This window comes from Camelus ferus, chromosome 3 (assembly GCF_009834535.1).
Source record: "Camelus ferus isolate YT-003-E chromosome 3, BCGSAC_Cfer_1.0, whole genome shotgun sequence".
Classification (NCBI taxonomy): Eukaryota; Metazoa; Chordata; class Mammalia; order Artiodactyla; family Camelidae; genus Camelus; species Camelus ferus.
Genome location: NC_045698.1, coordinates 104,144,297 through 104,161,746, shown reverse-complemented (window position 1 = coordinate 104,161,746; position 17,450 = coordinate 104,144,297). Strand labels below are relative to the sequence as shown.

Sequence of the window (17,450 nt, the reverse complement as noted above, 5' to 3'; positions counted from 1 at the left end):
TATTCAATATCTTGTAGTGTAGAATGAAAAAGAATATGAAAACGAATATGCGTATGTATACGCATGACTGAAATATTATGCTCTACACGAGAAATTAACACATTGTAAACTGACTACTCTTCCAATAAAAAATTTAAAAAAAATTTTTTAAAGACTCGTAGGTGGATTGGATATCAGAGTTGTAAGGTTAAAGAATGACATACATACTAATGAAGAATAAATTAATGATGCAAGAGAGAAGATGTCTGTAGGAGGAAAATTCTTGAACACATAGAGCATCTTATTCTGAGAGTAAGAGGCAAGGTTATGTTTTGATGGGAGAAATCTAAGCAGAGAAAGCAGGTAGATTGTTCTTTTTTATAGTAAAAAGAAAAATAACAACAACAAAAACAAAGTGTAATTGCATTAATCCATTCAAACATAGACGATGAAAAACCTAGACAGAGATTTCTTGAAGGTACACAGCCAAATGTTAACTGCCTTAATTTGTAAGGAAGTAGTTTCCTAGGTTTCCTAGGTAGCAAGACATGTAACCATAAGAACTTGATCTAGAGGCCAAAGTGATAACTCAGGCATAAAATAGTAACAGAGGAGTATACTGTTCAAATTCTGTAACTATTTCATAAAAAATCCTATTTGATTAAAATTCAATAAATGTGTGTCTACATATGAAAACTTACCACTAGTAATACTTCAAAATAGTAGGTTTGTTAAGACTGGGGGGTGTGTGTGTGTATTTTAGGGGGGTTTTGTTTGTCTTCTCTTGTATTTTATATTTTAAACACCATTGATAAATCAGTTTTTCATGAAGAAAAAAAGAGGAAGAGGAAGAAGAGGACAAGAAGGAAGAGGAGGAGGAGGAGAGGAAGGAGAATGGATTTTACAGAATAAGCCTCTCTCTAAATGTGACAAAGAAAGGTAGATTTTAAAGATTCCTAGTAACCTTTCTGACCCCCACAGATCTGGGGAGCATAGAAGCAGCTTCATCTTGCTCAAAGGATTTGTGGTTATTGACCAGTTGAGTGGGGATTGTGTCACTGTTTTAACAGTGAGACTGGTTGAGCCCAGGCAAAAACTTGGGTTGACCAGGTCAACTGCTGAAGCTGAGGTTCTCAGACATTCCTGAGTAACACCAAGGAAGATGGTAGCTTGGTTAGATCAGAAATATTAAAGTAACTTGGGTGTGCCTGCCCTGACTGATCATTTTAATTATGTGTCAGAGGCAGGAGAGGAGGAAGAGAAAGAAGATACTGGAGAAGCAGCCACACAGGCGATGAGGAGTAATATGAGCAGTTGTCAGGGTACCTGGTGACAGCCCCAGCTCTGTCAGAACTTACTGTGAGATGTTGTAGGCTAGAGATTTCTCCCAATCTTGGCCTAGAATTTTTTATTTTTGTATAAATACAAAATAACTTATAAAGGGAAATGGTTGTGTGGTGGTTACATCTGGGCAGTTTCTTTCATTTTATTTAATTTTTAAGTAAAAATTTTTTTAACCATAGAACAGTATTTCTCAAATATTAGCCTTAATCCCAGTTTGCAAAATGGATATAAACAAGCAAGGCTCCTTGAACTAGGGGAAATCTCCGAGTCTTAGAAAATATGTTCAGAAGGAAGAAACAGAGGAAAACAGGAAGTAAAATGAGTCAAATGCCTGCTAACACTTGTTAAATACTGGAGCTAAACTTTGTGTCTCATTTGATCCACATCCATTTCACAGGTGAAAAAACTGAGACCCAGAGATACATAAATTGTCCAGGTGAAGTAGACACTAAATAAAAGTTCTGAGATTGGAACTTAGTTTCAGTCCCATGAAGGCTCTTGTTGGAGCTAAGGCAGGACAGAAGGAATGAGAAAAGGCCGAGGAGGGCAGACATCACCCTGGCTCGCTCCACCTCTCAGCACCTGTCAGTGCCCAGAATGTTTTCAGAGAGTTGGGTCATGGGTTGGGCCGTGGACAAGCTGTATGAGATATTTAGCCCACCCCTGGACTAAGCCATGTTCCCTCCCTTCTAAGTAGCCGGCTGCACAACAAGTGTGACCTAGTAATTAGGAAATAAACAGATCTAAGTAGAGTTGAACATAACCTCCAAAGTAAATATGACAGGCTGACTCCAAACAGCCTCACCTTTGCTGGGGCAGGAGCAGTGGTGGCTCTTGCTAAACGCCTGGCCCTCCTCTGCAATTTTGCTTCTTTTTCCCTGGAAGACAGCAAGGAATAAAATAGCTTAGACATTCTTGCCCAGCTTTTAGGGATAACAGTATACATTGTAAACTTAATTTTGACTCTTCTCCTCAGCCCAGTCTAGCTTGTCAGAGGTGGAAGTATGTCCAGAAATGACCGCAGGTACCACAAATCTCTCCTCGGCACCAAAACGTCTCAAGTGTGGTTCTACTGAAGGCACGAGTCTCTACAGTTAACCACACAACAGGCTGCCCACCTTAAATACTTGCAACATCCAGGGAGTCACCAATTCTAAAAGCCATTTGTGCCATTTGTGGAATGCTCACTTTGCAAGACCATATTTATATTGAGACAAAATCTACCTGCCTGCCTTGATCTTGGCTCCAACCTCTAAGGACCCACAGAGCAAAATCAGCAATTTAAGGACAACTTTAATGCCTCACACAGTCTCCTTCTTTCAAGGTTAAGAAGCCAAGTTTATCCCAATATAACTTAACTAAGTAATCAAAATAATAATTGAGTGAGTGACTTCAATGTGATAAATAACCTGCCTTGTATGTCTTAAGGTACTTTATTTTTGTTTCCAATTATTTTTCAGTAAATTTATTATATTCATAGTTTTGGTCTCCTATCAAAACATCCTGTGTTACGAGGAAACTTTTCAGTAAAGAATACACCTGCTGGTTTACATTCAGCCCTCAAGAGACTAAGAAAGGACTGTTCACCCGCCCTGGGAGTTCCCCCTCCCTAAAACTTGCCCTGTTTTCCTTCATCTTCTTTCAGTCTCTTCACCAGAAGCAGCACATGTGATCAGGGCTTCATTATCCCAACATTATTGACTAGGTCATATTAAATCCCTTGACACATTACCAACTTGGCATTTTAAAAGCTAATTACAAAATAATTATCTTAAATGGGTAAGCTTCCTATTGGCTTGGTACCAGTGTGGAAGATTTGATAGTGGTCAGAAACCAAGAATGAACTCCCTGTTCAAAAACAAATGAGGTCACTTTGATTTGAGGATTTGTAATTGATAATTCAGGCTTCTTCTATCTTTGCGGTGTCACTGGAGAGAAGAAAATCAAATTAAGCAGCATTGCAAAGACGTCAGTAAACTTCCAGGATACTAATTCTTTCTGAGTTGCGGGGAGTATTCAGCCACAATTCATTCTTTGGTCCATCTCATGCTAGCATAATCCTAGATGTCTGAGGACACTGGCAGTTTACGGAGTCAGGCTGGGGTGTATCCTGGTTAGCTGCCACAGCAGAGTTTGGCATCATTCTCGAGGGGCATTTTTTTCAGGGCCTAGGGTACAACAGAGTCAGGTCTTAACAGGCCCAAGAATTCTTTTTTCCAATCTGAGAAAAACTCAAGTTGGAACTGCATCCTCGAAAGACTGTTAAGTGCTACATAGGGCACTGATACTGGGCCCTCTGGGATGTTTTGGAATACCATGAGGGATTATTAAGATCTTTCCAGTGGGTCACACTTGATTTTTATTTACTCATTTAAATTTAGAAATATATGTTTGACAGAAAATGAAAACAATACATTTATTAGTTTGGAGAATAGCTGGTAACTCAAAACACTTGATAGAAAGATAAATTTTACTCACAATCTCATTTTGCACATGGCACATTTGTTGATAAACATTTTTCCATCAGGGCTTTGAAAAAGTTTTTTATCTTGGAAACAGAACAATTTTCCATTTTTCATCAATGCTCGATATTCATTGCAAATGTCCTAAGGAAAAGATGAAAAAAGTGTTTACTGAAACCTCATCAAAGCAAGACTTCACCTTCTGAGAACAATAGTATTTCATGACCACTATCCCCTTTGTATGGAAGGCATTCACTCATTTATACAAATAATACAAGCAGAAATAATGACTCAGGATTGTCTGTTGGAGATTGAAGATTTACCTAAAAGCATTTATCTAAAACCATTAGTGAAATGGAAAGAACAAGGGACTTGGAGGCAAAAGACCCGAGCATGTTTCCCAGAGTTCTCATTTATAAGACCAAAAGCCATAGCAGAGTGACTTCTCAAAGGCTCACTTACCCTATCTGTAAAAATAGAGGATGTAAGTATACATGTTTCCTAAGTTTTGTGAGAATTAAATGTCATAAGCATGTGAAACCCTCAAAGGCTGTCTGATACATGGTAGATATTCAGTAATTAGATTCTCCACCTCTCCTCTTCCTCCTGTTTTATTGTTGTTGCCATTATTATTATTGGAATATGCTAAGATGACTTATATAAAATACTTAGCACACAGCAGTTCAATAATAATTGCCATAAAACGGTATATGAAAAGATTGCTGAAAAGGTTAATGGAATATATTTAATGAAGGCCTGCTATATGTCACTCACTCACTTTTTTCTAGGAGCTTAATATCAGTGATGCATTTGCACTACCTAGTAAAGTACTGATTTAAAATCTTACAGTACCTATTATTTAGGAAATCCATTGGTCCTTTAAAGCCTTTGGAATCTGTGTTTTTTGATTTTTTGGTATATTTTGACTTTGGGGGGGGGGAAGCTTCATGATACTTATACCAAAAAAGATAATGAAGTCTTTGCTCCAACTCTGACAAATGCAACCCCTTTCAAAGGACTGATTATAGAATTGTATTCAGCCTCCTATATGATAGTCACTCAATTGGTCAACAAATGCTTATTATTTTAAGGCTACTACACTTTGCTACGTGCCATGGATATAGCAGTAAACAAGGCAGAAGGACCCCGTCCTCAATGGTGTTTACCATCTAATGGATAACAATGAACCGAACCTAGCACTGCATACAGGGGAGGCAGTTGGTAGCAGTTGCAGAATGAATGGTAAAGCAAAATAAATGATTTCAGAGATCAGCCCTGAGAAACTTTGCTAAGGGTGACCTACTAAAATACCTCTAAAATTATTATCACCACCCAGTGATCTTATCTGAGTAACACAGCAACAATTTCTGGCACCAGACTGACAACTGGGCTTCTTGAGATCTGTGTCTGATCTCTGATTCTGTAGTATCAATATTTCAAGCTACTGCTTAGCTTGCCAGATGTAACTAATTCTATAAAGTCTAGGTAAAACTTCGTTATAGAAACAGAGAAAAGCCTAGCGTCTTTGTAATAGAAATACATCCCTTGTAAGGTAGGTCTTAAATAAAGTACTGAAAACAAAGATTCATAGAAGGAAGTTGTAAATAGTAGTCAACTTAAAAAGAACATTATCAGTCAAGATAATTCCTGAATTGGATTTCTCCAATGTCACAATCAGATAAGCACCTAAATCCTAGAAAGACCCACTTTTTTTTTTCTAACAGAAAACCGAGTCCCAGAGAGTAGGTTAAAAAACTTGTTGACAGTTTTGCAATTAGTGAAGATGGAACTCAATGCTATTTTCCTGAGTTGTGAAGTTAGCCAGTGTATCCTCTGGGGACACAGGAAAAGGCCATAGAAACTGAAAGCAGCACTTGGGTTTTTCTCTGGGAAAAAAGAAAGATCCCCCCAGTGACCATAACAGAGGGGGCTGAGACAGGAGTGGGTCTAGACCATAACAGAATCCTGAGGTGGGGAGGTGACTTTTCAGCAACTGTTTATTTTCAATCTAACGCCCAGACTTCAGCACATTTTGGTTTTGAGATAGTTGCTCTTTGTGTTTTCTCCACAAGTCTCAGAAAAACGGGAGCCCTCTAGAGCTAAGCTCTTTCTGTTTTCCTTCACTGGCTGTGACACAGCTCGTTGTCTTCCCCGGGCATCATAATAAAACCCCCCAGGAGCTGGCATCACCCCTGCTCTGTGTTAGAGCACTAACAAGGTTGTTTTAGCTTCATAACAACTCTTCTCTAATGACTAATTTAAGCCTATGGTAAAGATCCTTGCAGATTACTGCAGTGCTCTTCTGCACTGTCCTGGCTCATGTTTATAAGGTAGCAGGAAGAACTCAAGCTCCTGCACTTGGAAAATAAAAATCTTAGCACCATAAGAAAGACTAAATCAATAGTTTTCATTTCTGACAAAATATCCAAGGACTATCATCAATATATTTCAGATAATTAATCACTTTTTGTATTCTTCTTGCTTATGCCATTGTAAGAGTTGGCTAAATTTATGTTTTGAAAATGTTTTTCAGTGAAAAATGTTTTAGGGTTTAATAGGATGAAAAGTATCAATGCAAAATTTGAAATATCCGCTGGAAACTACCACCCATTATTAGAGACTCTGTCAAAGAAAATTACGACTTCATGCACAGTGAGATGTACACTGTTTTCTTTTTCCAGTATAAAACATCCAAATGAGAATGCTCTAAGACTCCCCCAAATCCAGTCTTTTTTCCTACTCTACTATAGCACTCCACTTATGCCACAGAGGTTTCTGAACCTCTCTTTAATCAACAAACTTAGATAAAATAATAGAGACTATAATGAAATTCTCTAAATATTCCTAAAAAGAAGTTTTTTTTTAAAAAAAGAAAAGTTACAATAAAATACAGCAAGAGCATTTTAACCATCATGCTAAGAGTTTCAATGTAGAAAAGAATATTTTTACTGTTCTATTATTTTAACGTTTCTAGTCTTTGAGAGACATAGCAAACACTTGCTACATACTTAGCAATATTTAAATGTTAAAATAATGGCACAGTTGTGTGCGTGTATATGTGTGTGTGTATTTCACCCTTTCAATCTGCCTTTCAAATAGATTAAAATTTTTTAAATTACTATTTAAAAAAAGATTGCTTCATTTCTCAATCAAAAGACCTCTAAGAGTTCGTGAAGACCCTTCCTGAGTCAGCCCTACCACCATCACAGGTGCTTCTGACTGGCCTGCTGTGATTTGCAAGTACCTTCACGATTCACTCCGTCCTCAACTTCAGATCCGTACCCTAACGCTGTCTTTTCAGAGAGAACTTCCCCGACTGTCTCAAGAAGAACTGACACCACCTCCAACCCCAGAAATCCCTGCTTATCTTTCTTCTAACACTAATCGTTACTTAATGTACTATATATTTTACTAATTTACTTATTAGCTTGTTTGTTTTCCTCCCCTGAGATGTAAGCTCCATGAGGGCAGGGTTCTTTTTTCTTTTCTTTCCTTTGGAATAGCCCCAGCATCTCAAAAAGGATCTGACACGTAATAGATGCTCAGTAAATATGTATTGAATGAAATACGTACACTGATCATATACAAGATACAGCAACCCTTTCTGCACAATGATCACAAGACAGCTTACTTCAGCTTCCTATGTGTGTCATGATGCTTTTAGCTTTTAAACTGAACAATAGTAATTCACTAGTTTGTTTATGGAATTTTAAAGCGCTCCTTTAGCATGGCAGATTGCCTCTTGCAGACATCCATTATCATTAACCATTGATTTATGTGTGGTGTGATTCATGTCTTGATTCGTAAAAGCCTGGCCCTGTGTTTTTAACGAAAGCTTACTAGTGCCTATCAATGTACTATGTCTGTATTATTAACACGAAGGTGTTGGCCACAGAACATTTTCCTTTAGGGATCTTGGAATGAATTCAGTGAATAGAACAAGCAGGACTAACCTGATTTTCATCTTCACTGGCAGCATCTGGGACAAAAATACAGAAACCAAAGTTAAGGGAATCACAAACACTTAATAAGCAGAACAAACAATTCACTCAGGACAGTGTCTTGCTTATTTTAATGGCAACATATTGTAAAGCCACAAATTGACGTGAACACACTAAAATTTACCACTGCAAATAAAGAGAGGGTACTGCACCAGGCCAGAGGTCTATCCCTCATAAAGGTCCAATTACTTTGAAAAGTAATACTCATATGCTTTCTGACCCCGTAAAAATAGCTAATTTCTAAAACATCCTTTCAGAGCAAAGGATAGCAGACCTCTTTTAAAATTATAACAGTAACACACATATCAAGTATCTCACATCAAAGATAATTTTAAGGTATAATATATCATAAAGTTTATATATATATATATATATATATACACACACACACATACACACATAAAATCAAGATTCTGAATTCTAGTAATTTTGCCTCCTCATTACAGCTATAAAAATTAGAGATCTGGTAAATATTAAGATTAATTAACATCGCAGACTAATACACTCTCTCATTAACAGACATCTTCTGTACCTATGCATGTATTTTAGCAAAGTGGGCATCATTTACGTATAATGATATCCTGACTCTCTGTCTCTTGAGGTTTCCTTTTTAAAAATATAAATGCTTCAGAGCAAAGTAAGTCTATGCAATCTTGTGTTCCCTTCAAATTCAAAGAGCAAAAGCAAAAACCTACCTCCTAGCTCCCATTTAGAAGAAATACTTTCAATCTATTTAGGATTTGAAAACACAAAAATTAAATATGCTAGAAAGCATTACTACGTTGAAATAAAAACAGATGATTGAATTTGATTTTGAATGTTTCATTTATAAATGCAATATTAAAATATACAAATTAAGTAATCTAAGTTTCAGATATTGATGATCTACATAATTCATATCAGTATGAATTCATATGCTTAATGTATAATATATATAATTCATATCATTATGAGCTGATGTATTTGGTGAAGGGAAGATGGAGAAAAACCTGTTAGCTTTTCAGAACTAATATTGAATTAATGGAAGAATTTCTGATGGTTAAAAACTCAGATTATCTCAAACCATGGGTCATTTCTAAAGATAATATTGTTACAAATCCACAAACATAATTATTCAAAGCTCTGTGTCTAGCTAGATATTTCAGGATTATACCTACATATAAACATATATCTTTGGGGAGGGAAGAAAGGAGACAAATCCCTGCCCAGAGTTTTGTGATGTGTAGCAAGAGGCTTAGCCTACATGCAAATTGCTCACCTTGTACGAGGCAAAGAGCCAGGGTCAGAAGCATTGGCACTGTGGCTATCTTCATGTTGAAGATGATGTAAGTTGGTTACAAGTCTGCTTCTTGCATTGCTCACCAGCTGGTGCTCTAAGACTGAACCCGTGGAGATGCAGCTCACTTTTATATATACTGTGGGCAACACCCACAGCAGCCAACACTGTAAAACCAGTTGTTCAAGGTCAAGCTAAACTTCATATACTGCGTCAATTTAGTTTCCATCTTTTAGAAGAAATCAAGAAGGCAGATTTGTCAAGGCGGCAGATTTGAACACATCTTATTTCTAAAGTAGTTGTAATGTGTTTTCATGATACCTCCCCTAGAAGGGGATAGATTATGTCCAAGGACCCTACTCAAAATTTAATACTCCATAGTCCTAGAGAAGAACTGAATTCCTCAGCAATACCAGACACACATTCTCACAGACGAACATGTTTCTAACTAGGCTCCCTTCATAAGTGGGAGGGAAGGGAAAAAGAAGACAGATGGGATTTCCTACCAGGGAGGTAAAGATTGAAAGAGTTCCACATCCAGAGAAAGCTTCTTATAGCAAGAGAAACTAGGATTTCCATTGCTTCCATCTGCATCTGTTTGAAGTGTCTCAATTCAGTGTCACAGACTCACATATAAGTTAGAGTCAAATGACCCTAAGGGATAACCTACCAAAATTCTAACACTGAATGTATGTGGGAACAGAAACTCAGAGAAGGAGCAGTGACTTTCCCAGGAGTACCCCATTTAGATGGAAGAGGCAGAGAGGCAGCTTTTGAAGAAGACCACAGTTTCAACATTTTTTCACCTCCATAATCTGCTTCACCCTTGCACATTAGTAAAGGCAGAAACTATGTGAAATCAAAGCTTGCATGCAACTACTTTAAAAAAATTCAATTGGGAGGCTATTATATATTCTAAAGCATTATCTTATAGTCTAACCAAACATCACGATCATAAACATTAGAGACATAAGGTTAAATGTCCACAGCCCATCACTCTCAAATTGCTGTTTGGAAAATTTGGCTCAATGAATTTCCCCTTAAACTAAGTTTACTTCTCATGATTTAGTCTCCCAAGAAGTAAAGAAGAAATAAAATATTTAAAAATATATAGAAATGTAACTTTTCTAGAGAAAGTTATCTCCTCCTTGGTTCCTTCTTCCATTCTACAAGAAATGCCTTTTGCCTAGCAGCTTTCTTTACTCCACTAGCTCCATAAAGCACCTGAAGAAGTCTGCAGAGATGACAGAAACCAAAGCCAAATGGTTTGATTTCAGTATTCCACAGGGTCTCTATATCTACAGAAGGAAAGTATGGGTCCTAATGAGATCAAAGCCCTCTTAAAGACTGTTCCAGAAAACTGATTTAAGGCTAGCCAATTCTGAGATCATGTCAACATTCTGAATACCATCAAAGCCAGAGCATTTCCCTTTTCTTTTTTCATGAGATAATATTTTTTTCCTCTAAAAATACAATCATTGGTTTCAAGGTCTGTGTTATTAGCTTTATTTCTTTCCAATGGTTTAGTGAAATCAGTGACCATGGAAAGCAGGTTCAAACTGCATTACTGTTACTGGTTAGAAAATTGACATCCATCATAGCTTAATAGAAAGAGAATGGGACAGACAGTCAGAAAATTTGTTTCTATTCCTGTTTTTGCAACTACCTAGAGCAATGGAAATGAACCTGGCTTTGGTACATAATGGATCTGGGTCCAAATCTTGACTCACTCATTACTAGCTACGTTGCCTTGAGCGAGTCACCTATTTTCTCTCAGCCTCAGTTTTCTAATGTGTAAAACAGGGATAACAAAACTATACTGGAGAATTGTTGTAAGAGTTAGAGATAAATCTTGTGTACGTACATATGTGTGTTTGTGCTGTTTGGAACAACTCCAACTGTATGTGATAAGCTTTATAGTTACTGATAGCTGATCTTGTATTTTTATCTCATTATAATGATGTGGTTGTACTAGGTAATTTCTAAGACTCAAAATATAGTCAACATTGCTTAAATGTGGACCACAATGACAGATTTAAGTTTACTCAACATAGAAATAACCCCAATACATTCTGAAGTAAAATGAAAGAGTCAAGGTACAAGATCTTTTCTTCATCCTACCATTGTGTTCTAAACCATGATACCTAAAACAAATCAAAGCATTAGCAATCAAAATTTGCCAAAGTCACTGCTAGGTATCTATCATCATCGATTCCTTATCTCTACCTGTAAAATCCTCTTCTACATAACGACATACTGATACTAATTTTTTTTTATCTTCCATCTACTCTGTTAGACCATATCAAATGTGCCCCAACCATACACTCTATTATTGATGGTGGGAAAGTTTAATGCCTTACAGCAGAATTGGTGACTGTGTAATATGCTCTGCTGAACACCAAATCTAGCCCAAATGGATAGTATTCCCAGGAGTGGAAGGATAGGGTGGAACAAAAGAACCAGAAGATGATTGCATCTCTGAAGTATCCCTGCTATGAGGAAAGGTCGAAGGAGTTGGTTTCCTTCTTATTGGAAAAGAGTTCCTCAGTGACACCCAGAACCTTCTGAAATGATGAATAAGAAGGGCTGAAACTGATAACCTCTTCTAAAAGGAGGAGGCAGCCAGGGGAAGGCTCAGTGAGCACCCCCAGTACTGGAAGCACACGTCAGCTGGCTCTTGGCGTCAGAGCCACTTCTCCCTTTCATTTCAGACATGTTGTAAATCCAGAGGTGATTGATCATGTACTCTGCTAATCACTCCTTATTTTTGAAAACCATGGAATTTCAATGCTAATGAATGGGACTGAGGTTTTAGAGAACTGGGGTTTGAGTTAATCGGGTACTTTTATCTTAGTTCGTCAGAGTACTTTTTTAAATTCTAAATTCCTTTTTTGCAAGCTCTTTCAATTACCCATCAAACACGTAAGACCCTTTTTCTTATTAAAAAAGAATGAAATTAGGTTGTAAAAAGTATAAACTTTACAATTCAACACATGTATCGAGTGGCCCAGTACCTGAATTCACACCCAGGATACTGACACAGTGGGAAGGAATGAGAAAACAAGGTTTTGTAGACCAGTAACATTACTGAAGACAAAGGTTATTTCCAAAATCCAAAATTAGCAAATTATTATTCAGGTCTTTTCTTTCTCTGTGCTGAAATATCCTTGATGATCACAATAGTTTAATAAATAACTACAGTCTCTTACAATTAAATCACCCTCCACATCTTTCCAAACAATCCATCATCCAGTAGCTCTCTTGATTTGTTTAATGCAATGCTGTGAGGCAGCAAAGTAGGTGTTATTATTCTTTCCTTACCTGCAGAAAATGGAGCCATTAATAAACCCGAGAGTAGGAACTAGTCTGGATGGTAATCCCAGTACTGCCACTTTCTCACCGTCTACACCCTGGGTGGCCATTGCTCAGCCTTTCAGATGGTTGAGAGAGAACCCAGACATTATCATGCTTTCAACTACTAAGGTACAGCATTCTACTGCTCGCATAGTTCTTTCTACTTGTCCCCTGCTCTCACACGTACATACACACACACCCAAAAACCCTCTCACACGCACACACACACACACACACACACACACACCCCAAAAACCCACAATGACCTGGGCAAAAAGAAGTATGCTGTGACCACGACCAAAAAAGTATATGTCCTAATGGCTCTTAGAAGATGAATTAATTTCTTTTCTCTTTTCTTAATTTTTAATGTCCTTTTCTATAATTCTCATGTTTTTACCCATTAATTTAACACATCTGTATTCTCCTTTTTGAACAACGCTAACTGGAAAACAGCCTTTACCCCTCTTCTTATCTTGAAATGTTCCATTAATAGGTACCTTCACTCACTCTCTGAGAATTCCTTTCTGTTTGTCTAGAATGGTTGCTTCCATGTCTTAACTATAGTAAATAGTGCTGCTATGAACACTGGGGTGCATGTAGTAAGCCAGAAAGAGAAAGTCAAATACCATATGACACAACTTGTATGTGGAAGCTAAAAAATGATACGAATGAACTTATTTACAAAACAGAAACAGACTCACTGACATAGAAGACAAACTTATGGTTTCCAAAGGGGGAAAGGAGGAGGTGGCAATTAGGAGTTTGAGATTAGCAGATACAAACTACTATATACAAAACAGATAAACAAGGTCCTACTGTACAGCATAGGGTACTGTATTCAGTATCTTGTAACATATAATGAAAAGAATATGAAAAATAATATGTATGTGTGTGTGTATACGTGTGTGTGTATCACTGTGCTGCATACCAGAGATTAACATAACATTGTGTTTTTTAAAAAAAACTGTCTAGAAAGGCTGAGAAACTATAGAGATAAGCATCTCATTTTATCTATGAACAGGATGGGATGGGCACTGTTTGATCACTAAGCACACAGACCCTGCTATTTATAGATACAATTGTTGCATTTATTAGATTAGGATTAAGAAGACAGGAATGTTTCATTACAATACCTAATTGATAACTGTGTTAAAATTTACATATCGGGTTATATTTGGTTCTTAAATACAATCCAGTTGCTCCCTACAGTCAATGCTAGTGGAACCCCGGTTCCACAACCCCACACTATGCATCAGCTGAAAATTCAGTACATTCTCAAGTCTCCTAGGAGTCATTCTGACTGTAGAAAACAGATGTTTGTGGAGCTACAGTCCTTTGGAGAAAAAAATCACAATAAATTACTTCTGAAGTAGCACTGAGTTTTGGCAAAAGAGTAGTGCATATTTTATAGTGAAATATTTTATGTGTGTGTATACAATAAGAAAGAACAAACTTGTTAGGTTCATAAGCAAATTTAGGAAAAGATATGTATGTATATATATCTTTATTAAATTATTTGCAAATAAATATAAAAGTTGCTGTCATTTACAGTGCATTTACTAAGTGAGAGGTACAACAATAAAGGGTATCATTTTGGTCATTGTTTCTAGGTTAAAAATATTGAGGTTTGGTGAAATTCTATAACTTTTCCAAGGTCATACAGCCTGTAAGCAATCGTCTTTGCAAATGATAAGAGTCAATGCAAATAAAGGCAGTCAAATTCAGAGCCCAAGCTCTTAAATACCACATACTGTACTGACCACACTACCTACACTTGTAACTAATTTATCTCGGACGCTCACTGGACTGAACTGTGTCACTCCAAAATTCATATTTTTATGTCTTAACCCCAGTATCTCAGAATGTGACTGTATTTGAGGAAAGGGACTTTAACAAGGTGCTTGTGTTAAAATGAGGCCGTTAGGGTTGAACCCTAACCCAAAGTGACTGGTGCTCTTATAAGGAGAGGAAATTTGGGCACAGAGAGACACTGGGGAAGGCTGTGCACAACCATTGACACTAGGCCACATGGTTTGTAAGTGGTCAAGCTGTGACTCATATCTAGGTCTGAAGTCTTAAAAATTTCATTCAATCAAGTAACAAGTTAAATAGCACTAACCATGGTGTCGTACCACAATCTTGATTCAATAGACAGAAAAAAGGAATGAGAGTGAATAATAAATATTAAAGCAGAGAATTCTCAGGTATGGGACAAAATTACTCAAATTTGGTTTAAAAAGTTAAAAATATAAGTCCAAAGTTAGGCATTATGGTACTCTAACAGATTCCATAATACTGCCTACATGAATACAACAGATATTTACTAAATGCCTACATTTGTCTGGCACCATGTGAGAGCCCACTGTTAAACTTGTGAATTGAACACACGCAGGCTCTAATCTCTAAGAAATTATAGTCTTGTGGAAGACGTGATCATTTTTCACTTGAATCTGTGAAAATCTTTTCAGAAAGATGTCCATAGAGTAAGGCTAGTACATTATACAGATATTGGCCTCTGGAAGGAGATTCTCTGATGATATTATACTCAATTCTTAAAAAATGAGCTGGGATCTATAGCCTTCATCCATCCAAAACATTCAGTTAATCAGAGTGATCCATTCCTTAAATAATTAGGAGAAAAGATGTTTTGCTTTGATAATTTCTTTTCTCTGAATTTTTTATTTCCTCTATGTCATTAGTTATTTAACACTATTTGGGGGGCAGGAGTTGAATTTAAAATTGAATATGAAAATTATTTTGCATTTAGTGTGGTTTTTGTTTATTTTGAGTGATATTCCATGTGATATTAATGCATTTCATCACCAATCCCCTATTGCAAACTACATTTATTTAAGAAACTATTTTTCCAGAAAGTAATTTTAATATTTCTGGGCAAGAAGCTGTAAGTAATGTACATTTATTTGTTACCTACATAAATGGCCTTGGAAAATGCAATAACTAGCTTTAGTCTGCAGTGTTAAAATAGGGACTATTTCTTTCTCTCACTTCTAGATAGAAAAATACTACTTATGCTTCAGAGAAGTGTTGTAAAGTGTGTAAAAATTATTTAAGAACTCTATGTAGCTGCGAGCATTAATAAATGGATTTACCTTATTGTACTTAGAGAGCAATTATACATAAAATTTATTTTAGAATAGAATAAAATTTATAGAATAACTTATAGTACAAGATCAATTTGTACACAGTATATGTATAGAAATATTTATATACTGTTTATATTTTATATATTTGATCCTTACATTTATTCCTTTTTTTAATTGAATTACAGTCAATTACAATGTGTCAATTTCTGGTATACAGCGCAATGTCCCAGTCATGCATATACATCCATATATTCATTTTCATATTCTTTTTCATTAAAAGTTATTACAAGATATTGAACATAGCTCCCTGTGCTATGCAGAAGAAACTTCTTTAAAAATCTATTTTTATATATATTGGCTAACATTTGTAAATCTCAAACTCCCAAATTTACTCCTTCCCACCCCCTTTCCCTGGTAACCATAAGATTGTTTACTATGTCTGCGAGTCTGTTTCTGTTTCATATTCAAGTTCATTTGTCTTGTTTTCTTTTTTTTTTTTTAGATTCCACATATGAGTGATATCCTACGGTATTTTCTTTCTCTTTCTGGCTTACTTCACTTAGAAGGACAGTAAGGTAAGCAGATAATACCCTATTTCCATTTCGCGGTCAGCAAAACTGAAAACCAGCATGGCAGAATGATTTTCCTATTGTCTATTAGCCATAAGTGAAAGAGCTGTGACAGGAATTCAAATCTCCTGACTCTCATTTTGGTATTTTTTACTGCTCTCTCATATTTAACAGAGACCTAAATACTAATTCAGTGAGATTAGGATAGAAAAGAAGAAAACATGGGAAGGGTACGAAAGAGAGGGAAGCATTCAGAAATAAAGTAAAGAGAACAGAAAGGCACCAAATACACTGAAAGAGAAAAACAATCAAGTTTGAACCAATCTTGGTGATGAAGGGAAATACTGACATGTGTAAAACGCTTTGCAAATTACAATTTTTAAAATATATTTTCTCATTTGGGCCTCACGATCAACCTGTTGAGCAGGTTGGACATACATTATTGTTAGAATCCCCATTTTACTGACATTTAGAGAGAGTAAGAACTTTCCCAAAGATACAAACAGTAAGTGGTGAAAACTGGAATCAGACAAAGTACACTCAATCAAGAGTCTACTATCTTTTCCCTGTGCCCTTAGGCTTTCCTAACACTGTGAAAGATGCTTGAAGGTATAGCTTTCATAATTTTATTAGGAACCAAATGATGAGAAGACTGTCAGAAGGCAAACTGAGATACTAGCTTTATTTTCTGAAAAGAGAAACAAGAAATTAACATGTATACTAAGGGATACAATAGGTTTTTGCTTGTTTTTTAATGATAAGATTTCTACTTCTGGTCAAGATGCAAAAGGAAAGGATGTTTCCTCCCACATGAAATAATAATTTTTTCAATTAAAAAAAAAACTGCACGTAACAATAGTTTTCTGATGCTGGACATTAGATAATGCAGGTCGTGATCTCTGGGAGTGAGAACAAAACCCATGTTAGCTCTACATTGCCATAGCTTCCTGTCTATAGAGAGGTTCCAGGCTATTGTATATAGAGAGAAAACAAGGTTCAGCACAGCAGCCTCCCTGAGATGAGGATACAAAAGTGGGAGCTGGGGAGACCAAGGGAGCTAAATTTCATATGGCATGGTACCAAGAGGAGAGCACTTCAAAGAGAGGCCCCCAGAGATCTGCAGCAAGTTGTCCACGTAGAGGTCTTCAACTGCATGATGATAAGTAAATGCATGTAAGGAAACTACTCAAGGCTGGGGAAAAAAGTCACCCTAAGGAACAGAGGGAACAATATCAAGAGATCAAACAGGAGGTGAGATGGCTTGTGTTCCCACCAATCAAAAGGAAAAACCTGTCATTCAATTAGAGATCTGAGAAGGGTATTTCCCTAGCAATGGGACAAAATTAACTGCAAAAGGCTGT

At 36.6% G+C, this 17,450-nt stretch overlaps 1 protein-coding gene across 2 annotated transcripts in view; it reads right to left on the bottom strand.

Annotated features, from left to right (window-relative positions):
- Window positions 1-17,450, bottom strand: part of SPINK5 (serine peptidase inhibitor Kazal type 5) — a 121,145-nt gene that overhangs the window by 53,681 nt on the left and 50,014 nt on the right. For both annotated transcript variants that reach the window (XM_032477062.1, XM_014559911.2), the window contains exons 2-5: window positions 9,045-9,229; window positions 7,739-7,764; window positions 3,802-3,929; window positions 2,129-2,201 (exon numbers count right to left, since the gene is read on the bottom strand). In XM_032477062.1, coding sequence (XP_032332953.1) covers window positions 2,129-2,201; window positions 3,802-3,929; window positions 7,739-7,764; window positions 9,045-9,099 — 282 coding nt within the window. In that variant the 5' untranslated portion in view covers window positions 9,100-9,229. The remainder of the gene's footprint in view (window positions 1-2,128; window positions 2,202-3,801; window positions 3,930-7,738; window positions 7,765-9,044; window positions 9,230-17,450) is intronic.